Source organism: Natrix helvetica (genome assembly GCF_964273705.1).
Source record: "Natrix helvetica genome assembly, chromosome: 2".
Taxonomy (NCBI): domain Eukaryota; kingdom Metazoa; phylum Chordata; class Lepidosauria; order Squamata; family Natricidae; genus Natrix; species Natrix helvetica.
This window is the reverse complement of record NC_138552.1, coordinates 52032824-52056351: the sequence shown is the minus strand read 5'-3', so window position 1 is coordinate 52056351 and position 23528 is coordinate 52032824. Positions and strand designations below refer to the sequence as shown.

Genomic DNA, 23528 nt, shown 5'->3' with positions numbered 1-23528 from the left:
GCATTCACAATGCTAAGTGTTGTTCATTACCTTTACCATTATCTAAGCACCACAGCACCAGGATATATCAAGCAACCTTGCCATCGAATCTGCATATCCCATTATCAAGAATATCCCTTCCAAAAGTTTCATCCCTTCCTGAGTCCTGAAGGCTTCCTCTGTACTACCCTTCCTTTATAGAATACTCTGTCCCCAGAAGTAGAGTCAGTTTCCATCTTTTCACATTTCCACACACAGCTTAAAATACACAGCTTTATTTCAATGTGCTCTAATAACTGACCATGGGCACTTAGTTATTCTTTTATTTTGTTTTTTTCTCTCTTTATGTTGTATACATTGCCCATATCTTTGGGGATTGGGGTGGTTTAATAAGATTCAGTGCTTAAAAGAGAGGGTAGTACAATGCTACATCTGTTTAAAAATAATGATCATTTTAAATTGTTTAATTTTCAAAGAAATTATTTTCACTTTTTATGAGGCAAGATGCAAAACCAGTAAGAAAATCTTGTTATTTCTTAGGGAAAAAAATATGCTGTAATATCACCCAAGGTTTTAACCAATTTTTCTCAAACTTGGCAAAATTAAATGTACACAGAAGCCAGTGGCTAGGGAATTCTGAGAGTTGAAGTCTTATACATCTCAAAATTGCTAAGTTTGATAAACATTAGTTTAAAAGTACATCCGGATGTATTTGCAGGGGGAGGTAAGAGGGTGGGAAGTACAGGTTAAAATGATTTTAATGCACATAGTCACAGCTTGTTAGATTTGCACTGGGAAACTCCAAGTCTCAATCTCAGAACTCATTGAGTGGCTTTCTCTTCCACTCTATTAACTTTCCATTTATTTCTGTTGTTTAATTAAAATTAAGGAGAGCACCTCAAATTTCTTAGAGAAAAGTTGTTATAGAAAAGTCATAAACACAGAAATAAGCAAGTGCCATTCAATTTAATGCACTTGATCAGGGGTGGGTTCCTGTGGTGGGTTCCAGATCCTGTTGCAACCGGTGTGGTGCAATGGGGCCCGGCATCCACCACATGAATGTGCGCAGCACATGCGCATAGTGCATGTGCATAGTGCATGCATGCCCTTACCTCCTGTGATGCCTCTGCGACGCTCCAGCTACTTGGTGGAGCATCGCGCAAGCGCCATAGGCTCTGTGCGCTAAAGCACCGAAGAGCTCAAATGCAGGTAAGGAGGGTAGATGGCACCTCTGGATCACTGTACTGGAGCAGTACCCGCCTACAACCCACCACTGGTGGGTTCTATGCTGGTCGGTACCCATTTGCTGTGTGCACATTTTGCATTTTTTTTTATTAAACTGTTTTTCAAAAATCTAGACAAAGTATATGTATGTGCACACATGCACACGCACACATAATCAAGCAAAAGTTCCACAGTGTCATTTGGATTTTCGGTAACAATGAGATGAATGACATATTAATTCCAGAGCTTTAGTGGGAAAAGAGAGAGGAAACAGACTGTTTTGTAATATGATCACTAATCTTAGCAGCAGAAACTTGCCGAGGAAAGACAGTTCCAAGCTGACCAGCTTTGCTGTTTTCTATTCAGTCCTCCCACTTTATGAAATAAGATGTCACTCCAATTTTCCCTTTTCTCCTTCTTCCATTCACAGACAGAGGTAGTGTTATTAACTTTATTTTTCTCATTGTAAATCCCACTGAATCAGTTGGAATGCAGACCTAAGTAAGACGAACTAAGTAAGAGCTCGGATTCTCACTTAGAATGAAAGGCATTGATATGCTGAATAGTGTAAAATTTTGTTTATTTGTATTTACTACTTTAAACTTACAGATAACTGCAAGAATATTCTGCATTACTATTTTATTATAGAAATTCTCAAAGAAACCTTGATGAAACACTTTTTGAACCTTTAAAAATTTGCTTATTTTATGTATAAAAAATGAGTGGACAGGTGTATGAAACCTCAAATTACATTTTAAAAAACTATAAATAGCAAAGAAAGAGGCCTGAACCAATTTTCAGTTTCTTATAATACAGACATAAGAAACCAAGCAGGAGAAATAGACTTTAAGAGCTGATTTGAGGAGGTATCAATGTGATTTCTGTGTCTGCACATAATTTTTCAACTAATTTAGATGTAGAAGGTTTTTTATTTTTTATTTTTTTAATTAGCAAGCAGACTGGGTACCATCACTGCATAATTTATCTGATTTCGTTTCTTGGCTATAACATAAAATTGCTTCCTAAGTTTCACAGAAAAGATTGCTATAAAATGCTAATGTAAAATTTGGAATAAAGCATCTATTATTTATGCCTTCTTTAGAGCCTACAGGGAAACAAATGCAGCAATTTTCCCATGCAGTAATATTCACAGTTTACTTTTTATAAAATCTATTTGTTTATTTACTGAAATTATTACCCTACTTTTCACTGTAAATGACACATAATGGTGCTAATAGTAAGAAAAATAAAATAAAATAGATTAACAATTAAAACACTTAAAATACCATTAAAAGCATATCAATAAAAAGAATACACACTCAGTTACAATGAACTCAACAGCTAGTCAAATTATATGCCAGAAAGAGACAGCTTGCCAGAAAACAAGAGAGAATTAGCCTAGCATTTTATATCAGAAAGTTCTGAAGCCTGGTTTAAACCTGTCAGATCTCTTAATCAAAAATTTATACAATAATTGGAAGGGAGGGAAGAAGAGATGGAGGAAGGAAGGCTTCTTCTAAATGACATTAAGTGTGTGCAAACGTGTAATGATAAATATATTATTTCAAAAACCTGATCCTAAAGGATGTAGGATTTAGGGCACTGTGCTGGTAAAAAGTTACATCTCACTATCACTGGCCTGAGGCAAACATCTTAGTAATATCACTGGACATTGTTCAATGTTTTCAAAAAGCTGCCAAATAATATAATTGCCATGATTTCCGTATTCCAAGGGAACATATCATCCTGGCTTAGCAGAAATTTCTAGAAATGTTTACATCTCTGCAGAGTCTGAGATGTGCAAATCTTTGATGCCGAGATACGCAAATCCTGGCTGAATCTAGGAATGAACACAAACTGTGACTTGTAACCCCATTTAGCGCAGGCTGCATCCTTATTCCTGGATTTGCATTTCAGTTTACAAACAACACCTGTCTTGTTTGAATTAATTTCCAACAGGCTTTTCCTTTGCTTACTAAAATCAGATACCAATTTAGAATTTATTTTTTAGATTTTGAATGACAGGAAAGATAAAAGTATTGATAATATTAAAGGATTTGTTTAATTTCATAATGATACAATATTGAAAGAAAAACATTTGTACCAGTGTTCCTCAACCATACTAATTTTAAGATGCATGGACTTCAACTCAGAAAATCCCATGCCATTATGACTGGCTGGGGAATTCTGGGAGTTGAAGTCATGCATCTTAAAGTTGGCAAGATTGAAAAAACATTGATTTACTGTATACCCTGATCTTCTCCATTTATGATTGTCAGAGCTCCATCCACCTTTCTTCTACTAGGTCTAGGAATTCCAAATAAAGGAGGGAGAGTAAGAGACAAGCTGTATAGCTCTATTCAGTATAGCAGAAATAAGCCCTCTTTAATTTAGTTTTCATATTTTAAGTCACTATCACATCTTCCCATTTTCAGAGATATGTTACAAATATTGAAATCTGCAATTTTAGGTACTCTAATTTTAATGTTATGCTACATGATTTTTAGTAGTTTAAATGGTATTCACTGCAAGATATTGCACGCAGAGTTTTACAATCAATATCTTTGGCACTTTTGAATTAGAACTATTTTGTTTCATTTTGCTTGTCATTCTAAAATTAAATTTCCCTAATGATAAATTGCTATAAGCCATGTAGTGGATTTTATTCATAATGAAGAGTAATAGATATTTTCTACTTAATGGGAGATTAGGTCCCATGGGCAACAAATATCATATATTGAAATCCTAAATTTAATAGACATTTCATAAGAGCTATATAGTTATAATGAAACGCGATTACAACATAATCCTATCTGTAGTTCCAAGAAACCTAGTAAGCCCAGTTCACCTATGCTGGCTGGAACTCCTGGAAGTGGAATATAAAAGAAGCAGAAGTATGTTAGTTTAAGGAAGGCTCGCATAAACATTGCTTTTTTGGAGTAGATCTGTTGAACAATTCTTACATAATACTTTAGACAAAACTGTTTGTTCATACAGGTAGTCCTTGACTTACAATCAAAATTGACCATGGCAATTATAGTCATAATTTGTAATGGTCATATAGCAGGTCACTGTGAACGCTTCCCCAGGGTCTCTCTAGATGAGGAGAGTGGGATGAGTCAGTCCCAGGCTTGTCAGGAAGAGAGGCAGCCAAGGGCTTTGAGCAAGAAGTGGAGGGGTCGAGCACAGTGGTGTGACCGGATGAGTAGCTGGCTGAGCTAGAGACAGGAGAGAGACAGCTGCAGCTGGGAAGCCCAGAGACTTCAGGTGGAGAGGGCACACGCTGCAGCTTGTCAGTGGAGATGAAGAAGAACTGCCTCCTCTTCCAGATGAGAGCATCTAGGGCTGAGAGGAGGCAGGTACAACAAAGGTCAGCCAGGCTACTTGCGAGGAGCACCCACTTTTGATGGGCTGCACCAGGAAGCAGTTATTTAGCTCAGCAAGCAGAGTGAAATGATGCTGTGAGCAATGTGTTCATTTCTTTGCTGTGTGTTCTTGCCTTGAACTTCAGATCATGACTCTTTGCCTTGTGGACTTGTCTTTGCACTGTGGACTAGTGCTGGATTCTTTTGAATAGTCTGTTGAACTCATCAGGAATGGGCTGGTCCTGGCACAGGGAATTGTTGGAGAATACTAATTCAGGCTTGGAACCCCTAATAAAGATCGCTGTGTAGGCGAGGAGAGAGACAGCACGGTCACCATGTGACTAGACCCGCTTTTAGATTTTTTTGGAGCAGTTGTTAAACAAATGCCATAGTTAAGTGACCTCGTTGTTTGCTACAGACTGCTTTTTGTCAGAAATTGAAAGTCAACTTCTGCTTCTGTCAAAAACTGTAGTAAATCATGGTCATATGAACATGATGCAGTGCAAACAGCCACAAATGTTGCTGAGTGGCCAAAAGGTGGTCAGGTGACTACAGGGGGATGGTGTTGGAACCTCAAAACTTGGTCATAAGTAGCTCTTGACAATCTATCATAACTTTTGATGGTCGCTAAGCAATTGGTTGTACATAAGTCAAGGATTATTGTGCAACGTGCGTAGACCAAAATACAATTGTTCCAGTTGTTTGAGGGAGAGCACAAAGGGCATCAAGAAGTGCCAACCAAAAGAAGGCAGAAAAGTTGCCAGGAAGATTGGGAGTGCAATGATTAGGAAGAATGGGAGCGTGAGTAAGTTGTACTGGGAATTTCAGCACAACATTTTGAAATTCTGAATTTGGTTCTGCTGAATTATAGTGGATTTCAAACATTTCTGCAGATGTCCTTTCAGTAATAGTTTGCTTTGAATTCAACATAAAATGTCCCATAAGCTTTATTAATTTGGATTAACAGAAGCATAATGGTCTACATTGATGAGACTATGAGAAATTGATACATTTATATTCTGATGCAGCTCTGCTCAAAAGCAAAATTCAGCAATAAAAAACTCATGAATAGGAACAGCTACACTTACAGTTTTCTTCAAGATTTTGACAGCAAAAGGCTTTTGAGTTCCTTTTTGCCTGCACCTGTAGACAATAGATGTAGCACCCCTGAATGAAAAGACAAAGAAAGATGTATCATTTAGTTGGTAATAAATTTGTAGGAGAAAGCACAGATTTACCTCAAAACAATGCCAGCTTCAAAATCTGACATTTGGAGTCTTAAGTTGGGAAAAAGTCATATTTCTCTAAATTTCCCCTGTACTGCTCTTGTATTTTCACTTTTGACTCAAATAATGAATCAAAAACTTCGTGTTTTTGTGACTAACTTTTTTCTTAGTCAAAAATTTACCTGTTTTCAAACAATAGAGGAAAATGGGAATTTGCTTGTTCCATTATTAAAGTATATTTAATGCAACAAATATTAAAATATTTCATATTTTAAAAGAAGTTATGAGATACACTAAATCTCAAAAAAACTCAATATGATCAATAAGACTTCACAGCAGAGATGTTTGAGTCAGTAACACGGGCCATTCAACAAATTGTCAAACATGTCTAATGAGAATCATCCTATAATAACTGCTGCATTTCCTCCGTTCCTTAGTCACTTAATCTTTCCTTACTCAAGGCAGTCTTTGACAGATAACAATTCTTTTCTCAAGAGGTTTTAAAGGAGATTTTTCTTGTTTAACTCTTTTAGCTCTTTTTAGCAGATTATGCAGCAAAGAGAAAAACAGCAAATTCAATTCATTTAGTTTTAGTCACAGCTTGTTTTTTTTTTCTCTTTCTTTTTTGGTCTTATTAAAACAATATAATTTATTTTTAAGCTTATCCAATTTGAGCTAGTAAAATGCAGAAGGCCACTAGATGGGAGCAAAGATAACACAAATTCAAATTCTTCAAGGGAAAAGATTCTTCAGAGGGCATATTGGTGTGTGCAGAGGAGCTGTCAGCAACTTCATAATCCAAATACCATATTGTTTGGAGTATGATGCACCTTTTTCTTCCCCCCAAAAGAGGGTGAAAATGTGGGTGCGTCTTATACACTGAATACAGCATTTTTGGCCTACTGAAACCCCGCCCCCTTGCAAAAATGGACATGCAGAGGGTTTGGGAGGCTTGCAAAGTGCTCCTGGGGGTTGGGAAGGGCAAAAACAAGCAAAGACAGGCTGTTTTTGCTTGTTTTTGCCCCCTGGAGCATTTTACAAGCCTCCCAAAGTCTCAGCATGCCCCCTTTTTTTCCTGCAAAAAAGGAGACGTGCAGAGGGTTTGGGAGGCCTGCAGAGTGCAAAAACTTTTTGAAAAAATTACCTTTTCAAAATCATGGTGCGTCTTATACTCCAGTGCATCTTATAGTCTGAAAAATACGGTAGGTTCTTTTCCTGCAATTGTGCTGCAACTGCAGGGAGCAGTCACACAATAGCAGGAAAGAATTGCTGCTTTAAGACGTTGCTGACAGTGCTACCCAAGGGCTCCTGCCTGCTGCGAAGTTGTACACAATTCTATTGAAATTTCTATATTAACATTTCTATATTATTATTTTTAGACATTTTTGGAATTTTAAATTATACAGAAGAGGATGTAACCATCTAGAGCAGTAGTAGTCAACCTTTTTCTACCTACCGCCCACTAATGGATCTTTCTTGATGGAAAAATTTCCTTACCGCCCACCAGTTTTTGCGCAAGTGCGGAATATTTTTTAGAAAGGAGGGTGTTTTTTTAAAAAAAGAAATGTACATACATTTATCTTTCTATTTCTACTTTATGCATGTTTATAATGTTTTTAACTTTATAAAGTTTAATTAGAAAACAATAAAGTAAATTGAAATTAGCTTTACTAGTGATTAATGAGATCTTTGAGGCTGATGCTGCGAGACTAAATATTTGATATCTGGTTCGATTTTCGTAAGGAACAAACGAAGGTCTCCTCTTTCGGTAATATTCAGACGGTTTCTCTGTTTGCTCATAATATGATTAACAGCACTAAAGCCTGATTCTACAAGATATGTGGTAGGGAAAGGTATCAATAAATTGAACATCATTTTCCACATATTTGGATATAACACTGGCATTTTTTTATTTTGCCAGAGTTTTTGGTATCCACCACTGCCAAAATTACATTTACTCTCTTCGTCATATTTAGATTCTAATAGTTCTTCTTGGCAAGTTATATCAACTTCAGCAACATTTGCTGTAAAAGGATTTATCATCCAGTCATGCACCTTTAAGTTCAAAATATCTTGAAATTGTTTTCCATATCCAATTTGAGTTCGTTGAGGTGGCTACTGAACCTTTCAATATCTCCCAGAGTTACATCATTGTTTATAGAGGACAATTCAGGAAACTGATGAAATTCTCTCTTGAGAATATTATGACGGAGAAGATCAAGCTTTTCAATACATAATGACACAATATTTTTGCAACTTATAAGAGTTATATTGGTTCCTTGAAGCTGCAAATTAATTTCATTAAATCTCTTGAAAATGTCTGCCAAATAAAAGGCATGTCTTTACGGTTTTTAACTGTTCATAGAGACCAGCCTCATTATCACTTTCAAAAAACTATATGACACTATCAAATAATGCAACAAAACGAGACAAGCATGTACCCTTTGAGAGCCATCGAACTTCTGTGTGTAAAAGTAACCTAATAAACTGCTCGTTATTGTCCTGGCACAGCTGTCGAAACATTCTATCACACTTGGCATTAGATTTGATCTTATTTACAGCTTTAATTATTATACTTAATGATGAATGGAGAGTTGTACTTAAATGTTTTCCGTCAATATGTTGTCTGTGCAGAACACAATGAATACACAAAACGTTTGGCACTTCTTCCTTCAGGAAAGCAACAAACCCACTATAGCAGCCTACTATTGATGGTGCTCCATCAGTAGCACATGCAACAATATTGTTCAAGGGTATGTTATTTTTTGCAAAATATGATTTCACAGCATTAAATATTGATAATCCTTTTGTATCTGTAATCAGATTGATAGTGAAGAGCATTTCTTCTTGCAATGTATTGTTTCCATCAAGGTACCGTACATATGTCATCAGTAGAGCATTATTATCTGCAATGACAGACTCATCCAATTGTATGGAAAATGAAGGATTTTGGAGAATACCTATAAATTTATTTTCAACATTAGCTGCCATTTCGTCAATGCGTCTCTTTACTGTGTTATCACTAAGGGGCAATGTTTTTAAAACTTCAGGTATATCCTGATGCATTACTGTTGAGATAAATTCTTTGATAGAGGGTATTATCAAAGTTTCTCCAATATTATGACTTTTACCACTTTTTGCAATTAAGTGTGATATATGATAAACCGCAGTTAATCCATCCTCATTTTTTGCATTTTGTTTTTGAAATGATGCAGCTATTGTTGAACGATTTTGAAATCTTTTATAGATTTCTTGAAAATATTCAATGGGCTTATCTTTATCTTGCAAATGCTTTGTAGCAAGATGTTCTCGCAATCGACTTGGCTTCATTGCTTCATTAGATAATGTCTTGTGGCACAGTAAACACATTGGAAGCTGTTTATTTGTAACAGATTCAATGAAACCCATCTTCAGATACTCTGGTAAATAGCCACGAGCATATTTCTTTTTTTCAGACATGGGTTCTAAATTTGTTTCACAATTTAACAACTACTTTTACTCTCACGTTTTGATCCTCACTCCACACAGTGCTTTTCCTTTTTATCTCCTTTTTTAAATCTTCCTTAGGGCTAGGTACAAAAGTAAGGCTGAGCTAGTTAGCCCACTTATTACTATTAGCCAACAATAATTCTCTCCTGCCTTTTCTTTCTCCTATTTTGCAACTGCTCTGCTTCTGCCTGTCCCTGCTATCAGTTTCTACTCCTCCCCTTCCTCTTCCCATGTGTTTGCTTGTGCATGCGCTTGCGCTCGCCTGCCCACTCACACAAAAGGAGGTTTTAACCTCTGAAATCCCTAATGCACGCATTCTTGCGCACGTTAGTTCAAAAGGTTTTAACCTCCGAAACACCTAACGCACACATTCTCGTGCGCATTAGTTCAAAAGGAGGTTTTAACCTCCAAAATCCCTAACGCACGCATCCTCGCGCGCATTAGTTCAAAAGGAGGTTTCAACCTCCGAAATCCCCACCGCCCACCTGGAATCCCAAAACGCCCACTAGTGGGCGGTAGGGACCAGGTTGACAACCCATGATCTAGAGGATGGCTTGACAGTATATGAATCTTTCTGATGCGCGTGAGCACACACACACAAATCTTTTACGTAAAATATAGAAGATAGGAAACAAATTAAGGCAGAACATCCCAAAGATGCTTTGCAAAACGCTAATTGACTTTCTTGGATTTGTTTCCTTGAAAACATTTCATTTCTCATCCAAGAAGCTTCTTTAGAACTTCTTGGATGAGCAGTGAAACAATGTGCAAACAAATTCATTTTGATCGTAAAACAAATGCTCTTCTTCATTGCATTGTGAAGGTGCCAATACCCCATGCTGATGCCAACTGGACTAAAACAATTTAAGAAAATTCTGTTTGGATTGGAATGCTGGTTACCTTGACCTTACCCTAAACAATTTCCTGACTGCTATGCCTTCTAAAAGCAACTCCTAATCATTTTCCTTTATCTTTGTGGGGTTTATTGAACATGTACTGCATACTTCTTTTAAAAAGTGAGTAAATACTAAAATGACTTATCACTGCATTTACCAATGTACCATGAAGAAAATTGCAACTCTGCTCATCCCGCTATGTCCCCAGGAAGAGACTGCTCACCCACCAACCCTTAATTCCTCTCACTAGCCAGCATTCAAGTAACTTTCCTATCCTTCTTTTGCTGCCTGCCAGTTAAAATATATCAGATTTTGGCCTTGAGTCCAAAGTAGTCAATCGCTGCTCATCCATTCAGCCTTGTTGCCAACTGATTGGGCAAAGGGGCCAGCGAGAAGCAGAAAAGAGGACAGAGACAGCCCCCTCCCATCTTCCCTTGCATCACAGAACAGAAGTGTGGTCAGAAATGACTGACATTTCATGAAGTGGCCACAGGTGTATCAAATCTCAATCCCATGGGAGCCATGGATCCTGGATCTTGGAAACATTCTATAAATTAGTCGATTTTAGGTACATTGATTCAAGAATTGTTGCCCTGTGATACACTATTTTGCCCAATTTGATGGCTACAAAGAAACAAATACAAGATTTTTAATAGTGTATAAATCCATGATGGCGAACATATGGCATGCAGAGCCCTCTCTGTGGGCACACGAGCCATTGCCCCAGCTCAGCCTCACCACGCATGTGCGCGTGCCTGCTGCTGGCCAGCGTGGGGGTGGGGTGCATGCAGGAAATGCAGACGCATGCACAGGGGAACTGGGGGGTCATGCACACATGCACAGGGGAATGGGGTTATGTATGCATGCATGGGGATGGGGGAGCGCAGGGGGGTGCAGCACCCCCCGTAGCCTGTTTTTCACCCCAGGAGGCTGCAGGGAGGCCTACTAGGCCCAAAATGGGGCATGGGGGGAAGGGAAACGGGGCAGCACACATGAAGGTGCATGGGGGCACATATGGGTGTCGCACGCACATTGCATTATGGGTTTTCGGCATGCAATGACAAAAAGGTTAGCCATCAGTGGTATAGATAGCTAGATAATTTTATAGCTTAAAAAGGCATGCTTACATAGTAGAAACATTAATATTTCAGATAAGAAGGCTTAATCTCCAAATTGTAGAGATATCATTACACACACCAATTTACTACATTCCACACTTGTCTGAACTCAGAAGCTAGAAAGAAGGGTGAATGGCCATATAGTTTAACTAGATCAAGGGTGTCAAACTCACGGCCTCACGGCGTTGTCACATGATGTATTGGGACTTTTTCCCTTCGCTAAACCGGGTGTGGGCATGGCAGCCCAGTCGTTTGATAGGCCTGAACTAGATGCTGCTCACATAGTAGAACGAGAAAATAACCTGACTTGGAGAAACTATGTAAATAAAAACAATGAAATTATTCACATTAAGGTCCATGTCTGTTTTGTCTGCTCAATCCTTTAAAAGCTATCACAGAAAAAAGAAAATAGTAAAGCTCTTTTCTACAATGATTTAAAAAGATGAAGCAATGTAATCATAGATTATGCTATTGGAACTATTGAAACAGTCACTGTAGCAGAAATTATGAAGCCAAATGTGATAAAATGCAAGCACACCCCCCCCATGCTATTGCAGGGCTGAGGGGGTGTTCCTGCCACTGTGTGCAGCAGCCAAAAACAGCAGAGGGTTGCCCAGAAGAAATGAAAATGTGGCAGGCAAACCGGACAGCAAAGCTTGAGCTGCCAGAAGCCGGAAAGCACTACTTCAAACACAGAGGAGGAAAACAGAAGTTGAAGATGCATTTGCAGTGGTCTGGCAGCAAACAAAGGACATCTTTAGCCATTCCTGCTTTGCAGAAATGGCTGTTATTTCATACTCATAATACTGTGGTGATTGTAGGACAGTAATAATATTTAAAATTGTAACACAAATACCATAAAATCACAGTGCATATCTGATGCATTTTGTCAGAGTGTGCACAGTGTGACTATGTGAGACAACCCAGGAGCAAATACACTAAACAGAGCTTTGTATTTAAATAGTGGTTTTAACTACAAAGAATATATACATACACATATTTTAGTCAGACCAACAGCAATCAGCAATTACAGCACAGAAGCACGCATGGAAAGAGAGATACACCACAACAGGGCCTCTTCTTAGAACAGGCTCTTAATGTTATAACAGCCCAAAAAACCTTTCTGACTCATTCCTAGCATTACATCATCGTAGCAGCTGGTCAGCTCTTAAATCATTACCTTGTCACATTTGATGTAGTTTTTAAAATAGATATTATGGAACTTTTACATGCAAAGTTTCTGTGCCTCTCATTTTGTGAGTGCTACACAAGTGAGTATTACTACTTCTAATTAAAGGTAGTCCTTGATTTATAAACTATCATTTAGCAATCATTCAAATTTAGGACAATCTCAGAAAGGGTGCTTTAAGGGGCTGTAAAACACTTCTAGCTGTCATGAAATGTCATGCTGTCCCTCCCCCCTCAGTCACATGATTGCAAGCTGGATATTTGGCAACCTATTTGCACTTGCAGCTAATTTGTCCAACACCTTGCATCTCAGTGTTTGCCAAGCTCAGTTCACACTCTGCAGGTCAACAAAGGCAGCAGGAGACAATTCTTAATTAAACTATCTTCGGTGTTATTCTCAAAAGATAGTCAAGACAGACATCAGTAGAATATCTGCTCACTACTCAAGAAGATAAATATAAATTTTCAAGAGGTGAAAGAAGCAGGAGAGATTTTATACTCAGGTATACTGTGGTTTAGGATCTTCAGAGAAAGATATAGATCTCAAGAGAATCAGAGTAGATGCCCACCATTGTGTTTATGTCTGTGATTTCAATACAAATAGAACCAATTTTAAATTAAAACCGGGAGATCCAAAACTAAAGTGGTGATTTCAGCAAACTTACAGGACTGTCCAAGTTTGCAGGAACTAAAAGAAAACAAAACCTAGGCGCCTCCGAAAAAACAGATCAGGATCTGTGTCCAATAGTTTCAGGTACATAATATTGGACAACTGAGCCAGGTAATATTATGGGAATCAGTTGGAAATTAAAATGTAAAATAAGGAATTGGTTGAGTTCTTAATATCTTAGACAATTTTGATAGAGAATGGTCTGCTATGGTAATACAATAGTAGAGTTGGAAGGGACCTTGGAGGTCTTCTAGTCCAACCCCCTGCCTAGGCAGGAAACTCTATACCGTTTCAGACAAATAGCTATCCAACATCTTCTTAAAGACTTCCAGTGTTGGGGCATTCACAACTTCTGGAGGCAACTTCTGTTCCACTGATTAATTGTTCTAAATGTCAGGAAATTTCTCCTCAGTTCTAAGTTGCTTCTCTCCTTGATTAGTTTCCACCCATTGCTTCTTGTTCTACCCTCAGGTGCTTTGGAGAATAGTTTGACTCCCTCTTCTCCCTCTGGTAATGGTATTCTATTAGTATTCTATTACTATGGTAATGGTATTCTATTTTCTTCACGATCGGTTTGATAGCGGGAGTCCGCACATATGCAGAAGGTCTTTGATGACGTCTGGGTCGATGGGCAGAGCCTCACACCATCACCACTACTGGTTCGCCCAAACTGGTCCGAACCGGCAGCATACTACCTCTGGTCTCCTACTTGGCATTCTGTGAAATGGGATTAGTGTGTACATGTGGTGTGTGAATGTTATATGTGAAGTATTAAAAGGGAAGAGTGTTTTTTTCTTTTCGCAATCTCCAGAAATCCAAACCTACAGGATATTAACATCCTCAGCAGATGGGCAGCCACATCTAAATCACAGCTTTTTAATACCACAAAGATTTTTGACTAGTGAGAAATGAGAATCCTTTCCATTTTCCCCCTTCCAGCTCTTTCTTCCTTGTCATAAAATTCAAATAGCGCTGAAAGGCTTTGATTGCAAGATTCTATAATATGTACTGGCAATGAAATAGATAAATCTTTAAAAATTACCTCAAATATAAGAAGGTTTAGAAGGCCAGATCCTTTATTTAGCCATTTTTATTAAAAGGTGTGGGAACATCTATCAACAGATTTTATGGCCATGTTTCTAAGTTTAGCAGAGGTAAGATGATTTGAATGACAAGTAAACAGTGAATCTTTTCTAAACCTTTACTGTTACCCACCTTCTCAAAAGCCACCTCCTCTCAATTATTTTAAATAACTGATTTGATTTCTTTAGCACACTCTTATGGTGACATTGAGTTATAAATCTTACTGTCTGTCTTCAGATCTTTGGATGCCAGTAGGAAATTCCATCAAATGATTTTTTCATCTCAGAAAAAAAGAAACACAAAAAGCTGTCTCTCTTTGTAAAAAGATTTGTATACATAAAAGTTCTAAACTAATAAAAGCCCCTCCCCCTTAGATTAATAAAGTGAGCTATTTCTATCAAGGACAAACAGAAACACTAGTTCCACTCCAGTCTCATAATGTGAATTTCAATGCTTTGTTAATCAACTTTTTATGGCTCAAACACATGTTGCTGCTATTCAGTATCTGTTTTCCATATTTTCCCTTTGGGTCTTTCATCTTCTCCCAAGCAGCCTTTTTAAAAACCAAAAATATAAAATTTGTGGAATGATTTCTACAAGTTTAGGTAGAAACAGCACTATTACATTTTTGAAAAAGTAAAAAAAAATCCTTAACTTAATTATAGATACAATGAAGATCTTGTTTTTATTTCTTGCTTATATATATTTCAAAGCTGGAAGCACTGATTAAATGGAAATTATTTCGTGCATTCATCAACCTGGGGTCCAATGGGAAACCTGTGTGATGGCTGTACTGTTTCTAAATATGTATTCTCCCACAATCTTGTTTTTATTATTTTATTTATCTTGTTTTTATTTATTTGTTAAAGTTTGTATTACCGGTTGCTGTGATTTTGTTTTAACTACTGATTGTATACCATCACAATCATGGTTAGTGAGATGGAAAGCTATATAAATGTGTCAATTAAACAAACAAACCTGTCAGCCTAGTCTAATCTAATCTATTTCACTGTTTATGCATTTTTCATGATACATAAGGCAGAGGGACTCTCTTCCAATGAATAGTTGACAAAGCAGTTTCTCTGAATTTTCAAAAGCTATAACTGATGGTGAATTTTTCAGCAAAAATTATTTATGGTAACATTTTTTGTATTAAATATCAATTGAAATGTCTTTCTTTTCACATTCTATAAGTATTTGGTGACAACTATGGTTGATATTTTATGATTATTTTAAAAAGCTTAATGTTTTTTTTTCCTCAAAATATTAACTAAATCAATATAATAATCCTTTGTTATGCAGTAAATGGTGGGATTTCTTAAAATCCTATTCCTTTATAATATGTGCTTATATGTCAGATATGAATGAAACATTAGATTATTTGAATTTTCCCTTCACTGAAACAGATTGTAATGGCCTCCTTCTGTTCATTCTCACTCTCTCCTTAATTTCTACTTCTAAATCTTTTTCCCATACTATTTTAAATCATGTTTGAGAGGTTTGTAGTTATTTCTAAAATTATCTGGCAGATGTTTGAAGGTCGTTCCTAAATTTGTGATGTAGTAATTTGCATATGTTCTTCAAAAGCTGTGAGCTTTTAGTGTTTATGACATTAAATTGTCAGAAAACATATAGTATTTTATGAATCTGTATCCAAAATATGAATATATATTTCTGGGTTTTTTCCACCTGGTTTCCAAATATTAAGTTTTGGTTAATATAAAAAATGAAGCTATATAATACCGATCGTCTTTCCTTGAATATTAGATGTAGACATAGACATGGTTTTCATATCTGCAGAGAAACAGATGTCCAACTACAAAAGTAAGGTGGGGGGGATGGGGTCAATGCCCTCAAGTATTACACTTAAGAGTGAATTTCATCCAAAATACGGATCAATATTTGAAACCTTGTAATGGAGTAACACATCTCATTAATTAGTAAGACTAGTCATATTTGATTCTAAGAGTTTTCCTTCTTTCATAATACCAGAAGTACATTTTTGATTGATTTATCAATTAACAGTACCACAGCTATGATACAGCAAAATGTAGCCAATGGATCTAGCAGAGAAATATACTGTATTTTTTGGTATATAAGATGCACTTCCCCCACCCAAAAGTGGGCAGAAATGTCTGTGTGTCTTATATAGCGAATGTTGCTGAAGTCCCACCCACCTGCCAGCCCCCACCCTTCGGCCTCTGCCTCCCAGCCATTTGCCTCCTTGTAGCAAACATCCTGGTCAGCTTCAGCAAGCCTGATTTATCACCAGCAGCTGATTGGCAGTTGGATCTGCCTTCCGGAATACTACCTATCAGCTGTTCTAGACTACAGGGATCACCACTGTCTCCGCCCATCACCATCTCCACACGCCCCAATTTCGACCTCTGCACGCCCAGTTTCAGCCGCTGGAGGATAGTTTGTGCATACTAAGCCATAGACATATCAAGAACATGTACATGTGAATATGCACACACACATTGAATATAGTTGTTTTACTGTAATCTGTACTTTTACATATGTATTTTAATTATATTTTGCCTTGTACCTTTTATGCTTTTGGGTTAGTGTCTTAATTTTCCTAGTTCTGCATTCTTCAGTGTACAGGTACAGGCAAACAAGTCCATAAAAGAAGTAATGAATGATATATATTTAGAACAACCATTTTTCAAATATTACAAAATCTAACACTAACATCAATGATACCTCTTCAGCTTTCAATGTTTAAAAACTTTAACCAATTCACAAAGACAGAGTGTTCACTAGGAAAGCTCCAGAGTTTTGCCTTATAAAAATATTTATATGCTCCCTGTCACCAGAAAATTACATTGAAGAATCCCCAAAGAGTTTGATGCAGGCCATTTATTTGTTGTTTGTTGCTGAGATTCCCAAGATAAAGGAGAAAGGGCGTAAGATTTGAAAGAAACTGACAAAAATCTGGGGCAGGTGGCAATTTGTTGAGAGTGATAGTTGGAACTTGCAGAGGTACGCCCTTCATGGAGCAGGGCACAGAATAGGGAAAGAGAGCTACAGCATCTTTTTCTACAGGAAAAAAAAGTTAGAATCCTTCTAGCTATGGCACCAGAATGATACCTTCGTAGAACACTTTGGTTTCACCACAAGGAGAGGACCACTATACGGCAGCAAAGAATTAGGGTCTTTCTGCTGTCTGAGTAGTATTGGGCATCTGGATTTTTGCAACGTATCTGGTATCACTACAGTACTGAAATGATAAAACATATTCTAAACCCGGAAATCTAGTTTAACTGGGAATGGGTAGCTCATATTATTTTTCCAAGTAACTGTACAATACCTGCATTAAACCTGCCATTCTCCACCTGGCTTGAAAGAAAACATGAAATTTTAATTTTTTCTTCAAGGAAAGGGATCAATGGACATAGGGGCTGGGTTCACATATTATGCTAACAATGTTTTTCCCCCCAGATTGTGCTAATAATATGATTTATTTGGTTTTGAGTTAATGTGAAATCTGAACTCAACCATTCTGGTAACACGTGACCTATATACCCTGTTTCCCTGAAAATAAGACTTTCATGGATAATAAGCCCAATCGGGCTTTTGGGCACATGCACTAAAATAAGCCTTCCCCCGAAAATAAGCCCTCCCCAAAATACTGCATCACAGCAGCAGCCATGAGGTGACCATGCTCGTTGCCTCCTGCACCTCAAGAATAATAAGACCTCCCCGAAAATAAGCCCAAGTACTTATTTCAGGGATCAAAAGAAAATAAGACCCTGTCTTATTTTCGGGAAACACGGTAGTATTATGTGTGAACACTATGGTTTGTTTGTAGTTGTATGTATGTTTTTTAAAAGATCAAGATTAGCATGATGCATGAGTCCAGATATACCAGACTGTTAATTATGCTCTGCTTTCTGGGAATATGCTGCTTCTGTATGCATACAGAAAAACTATCATTTCATCAATTTACGCTTGTATTAGAATTCTTTGCATTGTAATGGATCAGAGTCTTGTTCTCTACTAAAAAATATCAACAGCCAAGGAATATGTTTGCATAGGAACTGTTTGATCAGTTTTCACAATGACTAGAAAATGCCTGAAAAGACAGCAGAAAGTAAACTTTCTATTCTTCCAGTGAGTGATAAAATTTAGGTGGCCAGAAATGCAACTTCATTGCATTCATTGTGTTAAAAGGAGACTTGTGTGGAAAAGAGTATTTATTCTATATTAAGAAGAAATGTAATACAGCTAAAATTGGAAACAATGGAACTATAATGTCAATGAATTATGTTTTTTGGTGGGAAAGTTAAAGGGGAAATTCGGACAACACTCTGTTCACAAAAGAACTTTTATTATGTAATAAAAATAAATAAAAAACTTAAAAAAAATAAGTTCCCTTTGTCTTCACACAAGCCTACTATCACATGAAGCCAGATTTTACCTTTCACTATTCCAGTATTAGAGGTGTTTCCCTTATTCTCCCAAAAGGTATCTTGCTGTACCAGCAATCTAGAATTCTTCATCAATATGATTGATATTGTAATCTGGGGCTGGGGTCTTCCCCAGGGCCATCTGGTTACATCAAGCCAGGCTTTATTTGCCACCTCAATAGCATGGTGCTGCTCTATTGGATTAGAGAGATAGGAGGAAAAGAGGCCTTCCCCTTGCCAAACCTTAAGAGAAATAGCAAGAAAGTGAGGAGGGGCCAATTCTTTCCCTGAAATGTTGCATGGAGCTGCTTTGTGCAGCGGGAGATCTGGTGGAAAAAGAACCATCTCTCCACACTTCTCCTGTTAGGATGACAAGGTGGCAAGGAAGCTGACTGTTTCACCCTGCCAGTCCAGCGGTGGGTTCCGACAGAGATTACTGCTGGGACGCACTGAGTGCCTGCTTTATGTGCACATGCTGTGCGTGCACGCGCTGTGCGCACAACTAAAATTGCTCTGTGCATGAGCAGAAGCAAAAAACCAGATGGCGGCACCTACAGCGCCGCTGGGAGAACTGGTTCAGGGGCGTGGAAGGCCTGGGTCTCTGCCGGTTCCAGTGACCCAGGCCACCAAGCTATTACAAGTTTGGCTGAACTGGTCCAAACCGGTAGAACCCACCACTGTCCCAGTCTCTGAATTTGCAGAAATGAACCATGTAACTGAGTATCTGGCAGAGAGAAAAAAATGAACTGGCAATTGCCAGCCAGACCTCCCCCCCTCAAATCTGACCAGGTCCTGTGAAGAAGGGGAATAAGTTGAATTAGGATCTTACTTCATCTCATAACCTATGGCCAGAATGGAATTCAGGTTATTGTGTTATAGTTGTGAAATAAGATTGACAAATCTAGAGACTCCTCCCCTTTTATGGATCATTATTCCCTCCATTAATGCAACAGTGCAAGATAGTAGGAGTTCTTTTCTGAATTTCCTATATCATTAGATGAAAGATGTATTAGTATTAATCCATTCTATATTTCTCTTATAGTTGCCACGAAAACAGACATGACCATGAAGTCACCAAGAGTCAAGTTCAGCCTGATGTAATCTTGACATTTCACAGTAATTGTGGGTGAATTCATGTTTGAAAGATATTCATGGTGGACATGTCACATGCAACAACAGGAAAGGTCTTGGCCCAAATAGATAGACTGCCTCATTGCAACCAAGCAGTTCTAAAGTATTTTCCCAAGACTTCAGACTCTCCTTTATCTAACACAAATCCATTCTTCTCTCTCTTCACACACATTCATATTCATTATTCATAGCTTCATTCCCTCCCTGCTCCTCAAAGCAATTTAGATTTTAGAGAACTTACATTGCTCCCAACAGAGGTTCATGGCAATGCAGACAATTTGGAAGGAGCTACCAATACTCCAGAAAATAGAAGAATTCTCTTTGTGTTACAACTAAGCCTTTTAAAAGTCAAAATGCAGCAGTGGAAGATTTCTTTTGATGAGTTTTTAATGGAGGAGAAAGGATTATCCTTCCTGAATAGTAAAATCTATTCCTAAACTGCACACATTAAAATCAGGATTTTAAAAATCTACATGCGTAGGAAGAATAGCTCTTTTTTTCTACAGCTGCTAATGAAAGATGTGGGGGCTTCATTTTTGTTTTTGATAAGAGAATGGACAACAATTTATCGAGAATGATATAGTGTCTCCTGCTTGAGCAGAGGATTAGACTAGAAGTCTTCCAAGGTCACTTCCAAATCTGTTATACCAGGGGTCTCAAACTGTTGGCCCGCGGGCCAGATGCATCATGTACAGGACGTGCCCACCCCAGCTTAGCGAATGGGAAAAACATCGTGAAACGTCATGTGACAGCATGAGTTTGACACCCATGTGTTATACTGTTATTATAAGAGTTGGGGACATGGGTCTCATAGAAAGAGGAAAACTTGCACTATCTGGGAAGCCTAAAGGCTGAGACTCACCATTTCTGATAAATACAAATATCGACAAATAAATGATGTTTTCCAAAAAATGTTCTAGGTTCTTGGATTTTTTGAGTGATACTTTGATTGGTTCTATGAAAATACCTTTCTAACAACACTAGTAGCTTCCATAAAGAAAGAGAACTCTTTCATACAACAAGATTTTTAAAAATTTGAATATTTCCAATATGATGTCATGAGTATATTTCTAAAAGTATCCAGTGACATTTAGTTGTGTTTAACAACAAGGCAAATAAAATCAGAGACAGCATCACCGTCAACTTGACTCCTACGTACTCATTAAGGCTCCAGTTCTCTTCAAATATTGACTGATTGAAGCTTTCCCTTTTCTGGTGAGTGATCAGAGCAATATGAGAGCTTAGGATACAAATCAAAGAATATAAATCATATTTATCAATTTATATTGATATCTGAGTAACAGAAATAAAATTAGATGCATAAAAGGCATGTCAAATTTAGCTTTGATTCATTTTAAAAATAGTAAATGTGGGGATTATATCTGAAGAAAAATGGGAAAAAGAAAAATACCCCATATCGGACTTCCGGTTCCAGCGGCTACGGCGACAGGCAAGCCTTTGCCTGCTCCCGCTCTCCCGGTGGGCTTCCCCCGCTTCTGGGGGGGGCACAGGACGCCGGGGAGGCGTCCTGCCGAGGGAGCGGCTCGCGGAGGGTCCTGGCGTCGGCGTCGGCTGGCGGGGGCTTCTCCGCCTCGTTCTAGGCATCGGGGAGCAGTTTTGGAGGGCGCGCATGCGTCTCGCTCCATGCCGATCGGAGAACGCACTTTTGAACGAAGCAGCGGCGGTATGGTGAGAGGCTTCCTTTCTTCATTCCCTTTCTTTTGAACTGATGGACTTTTCAGCTTTTTTTAAAAGTTTAACTTTCGGATTCTTGCTGGAGGTGCGGCTAGAGGGAGGGGGATTTCCCCCCCCCCTTGGACAAGCAGCTTGAAAAGATTCTGCTTTCGCCCCCAGGGGAAGGAGGAGGGGGGAGAGCCAACTAATGATGCCTCACCCCTGTAAAAGTGACTTTCATTGGACTTAGTTCCAGAATTTATGGGTGAACTGAGAATTTTCTGAACTTTTAAAAGTTTGCTATGCCTCTGAGCCCAAAGCTGGCAGGGCAAGATGGCACACTTCCGTTGTCTTCATGAACTCTGAAACCTGACTCCACCTTTAAAACTCAGGCTTCCGGTCTTTGTCTCCGTGCCACCCAGAAGAATCTCTTGTGGATTGCTATTTTCTGAACCCTCTGGAGAGAAAATTTTTCTCTATTGCTAGACTGACTAAAGAAACTCCCAGCTGCTTGGATCTTCTGCCTCCTGAACTCATCTGCCTGCTCTACTTCTTCAGCTGTCCAGTCTCTACACTGACTGATCTCTCTGCTTTATAAACTATGTCTCCAAAAAGACCACCACTTGGAAAACCTGGTTTTGCTACCTCTGCACCGACATCTGCAACATCCAGTCCTGCCACACAGTCAAAGATTACAGAACTGATGCAACCCAAGAGTACAGAGATGGATTTGCAACAAATGCTTCAGCAACTCATACAAGGCCAGGAAGAAATTAAGAAACAATTAAAGGAAATGAAGGAGGAAATTAAAGAGAATCAAGTCCAAATTTATAAGAACTCACAGAGACTGGACCTCGTGGAGGGTGGGGTGGCGGAGGCGAGGGGGGGTAGAAGTTTTGCAGAAGGGTAACAAAGAACTTGATATCCAACAAATGAAAACAGAGTTTGAGAGAATGTCCTTTTATCTTAGATTTCAAAATGTTATAGAAGCAGATGGGGAAAATATAAGGGACATCATGACTAATATCTTAGCTGAATACATACACAAAGATAAACAACAGATGGAATGGGAGATAGACCTGGTCTATAGAGTGAACTCAGCATATGCCAGAACACACAATGTGCCCAGGGAGGTCCATATCAAATTTCTTAGGAAAAGCACAAGAGACACAATTCTGGGGGTACAAAGGGGGCAAGCATTGACATATCACGACAGGGAGATAACCATCTTGAAACAGATCCCAAAAAAAATTAGGGAGAAACAGAAAAATTATTCGCAATTGGCGAATAAATTATACCAGAAAGGGGTGTGGTTTAGATGGTTGATGCCTGAAGGGATGCTGATATTCTGGGAGGAGACAAGAATTAGAATCAATACACCCATAGAGGCTCAGGCCTTTATGGAAAAAAATAAAGCGATCCTAGAAAAAACAGAAGATTTTTCAACGGTCACATAGGACACGGGAGGGGCCGGAGCTCTGCCAGCGGGGGGAGAAGGGGCAACATTAAGAAAGCTCAGATCACAAAAATGAGTAAGAAAATCACATTGTTATAAACAGACCGAAAGTAATAATGAAATTATACCTAGACTATATATTATAATATATAAGCTGATTGAAATATCTTTATAGAAGTGATATGCTGATTTTATACGATTTTGTATTAATGTTTTATACATAGATGTACCTTATGAGTTTGGAGGGAGGGGGCGTCTGCCATACTTGCAACTGCCAAAATTTGTATACCATTCCACTTACCCTTTTCCTTATAAATGTTTTAAAAAACCAATAAAACTTTTTGGAAAAAAAAATACCCCATATCTAGTGATTTCTGTTAGATTTTCATAGGCAAGGAAGAGTAAACCTTTCCACAGAAGTACAGGACACATATTTAATACAGCATATTACCTTAAACAATTGTCCAGCAGCTTTCATAATTGGGCAGAAATCTGAATGACAAGTTATCGTTCCTGAAATTTCTTGAACCAAACAATCTTAAAGGAGGAGGCAGGAGCCTGTCTTCTTGGATATTTGCTCTGAATATTAATACGGCAAATACAGACACTACCACAAC

At 38.2% G+C, this 23528-nt stretch overlaps 1 protein-coding gene across 3 annotated transcripts in view; it reads right to left on the bottom strand.

Annotated features, from left to right (window-relative positions):
• Positions 1-23528, bottom strand: part of CAMK4 (calcium/calmodulin dependent protein kinase IV) — a 70514-nt gene that overhangs the window by 33363 nt on the left and 13623 nt on the right. For all 3 annotated transcript variants that reach the window (XM_081944736.1, XM_081944735.1, XM_081944737.1), the window contains exon 2: positions 5657-5735. In XM_081944736.1, the coding sequence (XP_081800862.1) occupies positions 5657-5735 (79 nt within the window). The remainder of the gene's footprint in view (positions 1-5656; positions 5736-23528) is intronic.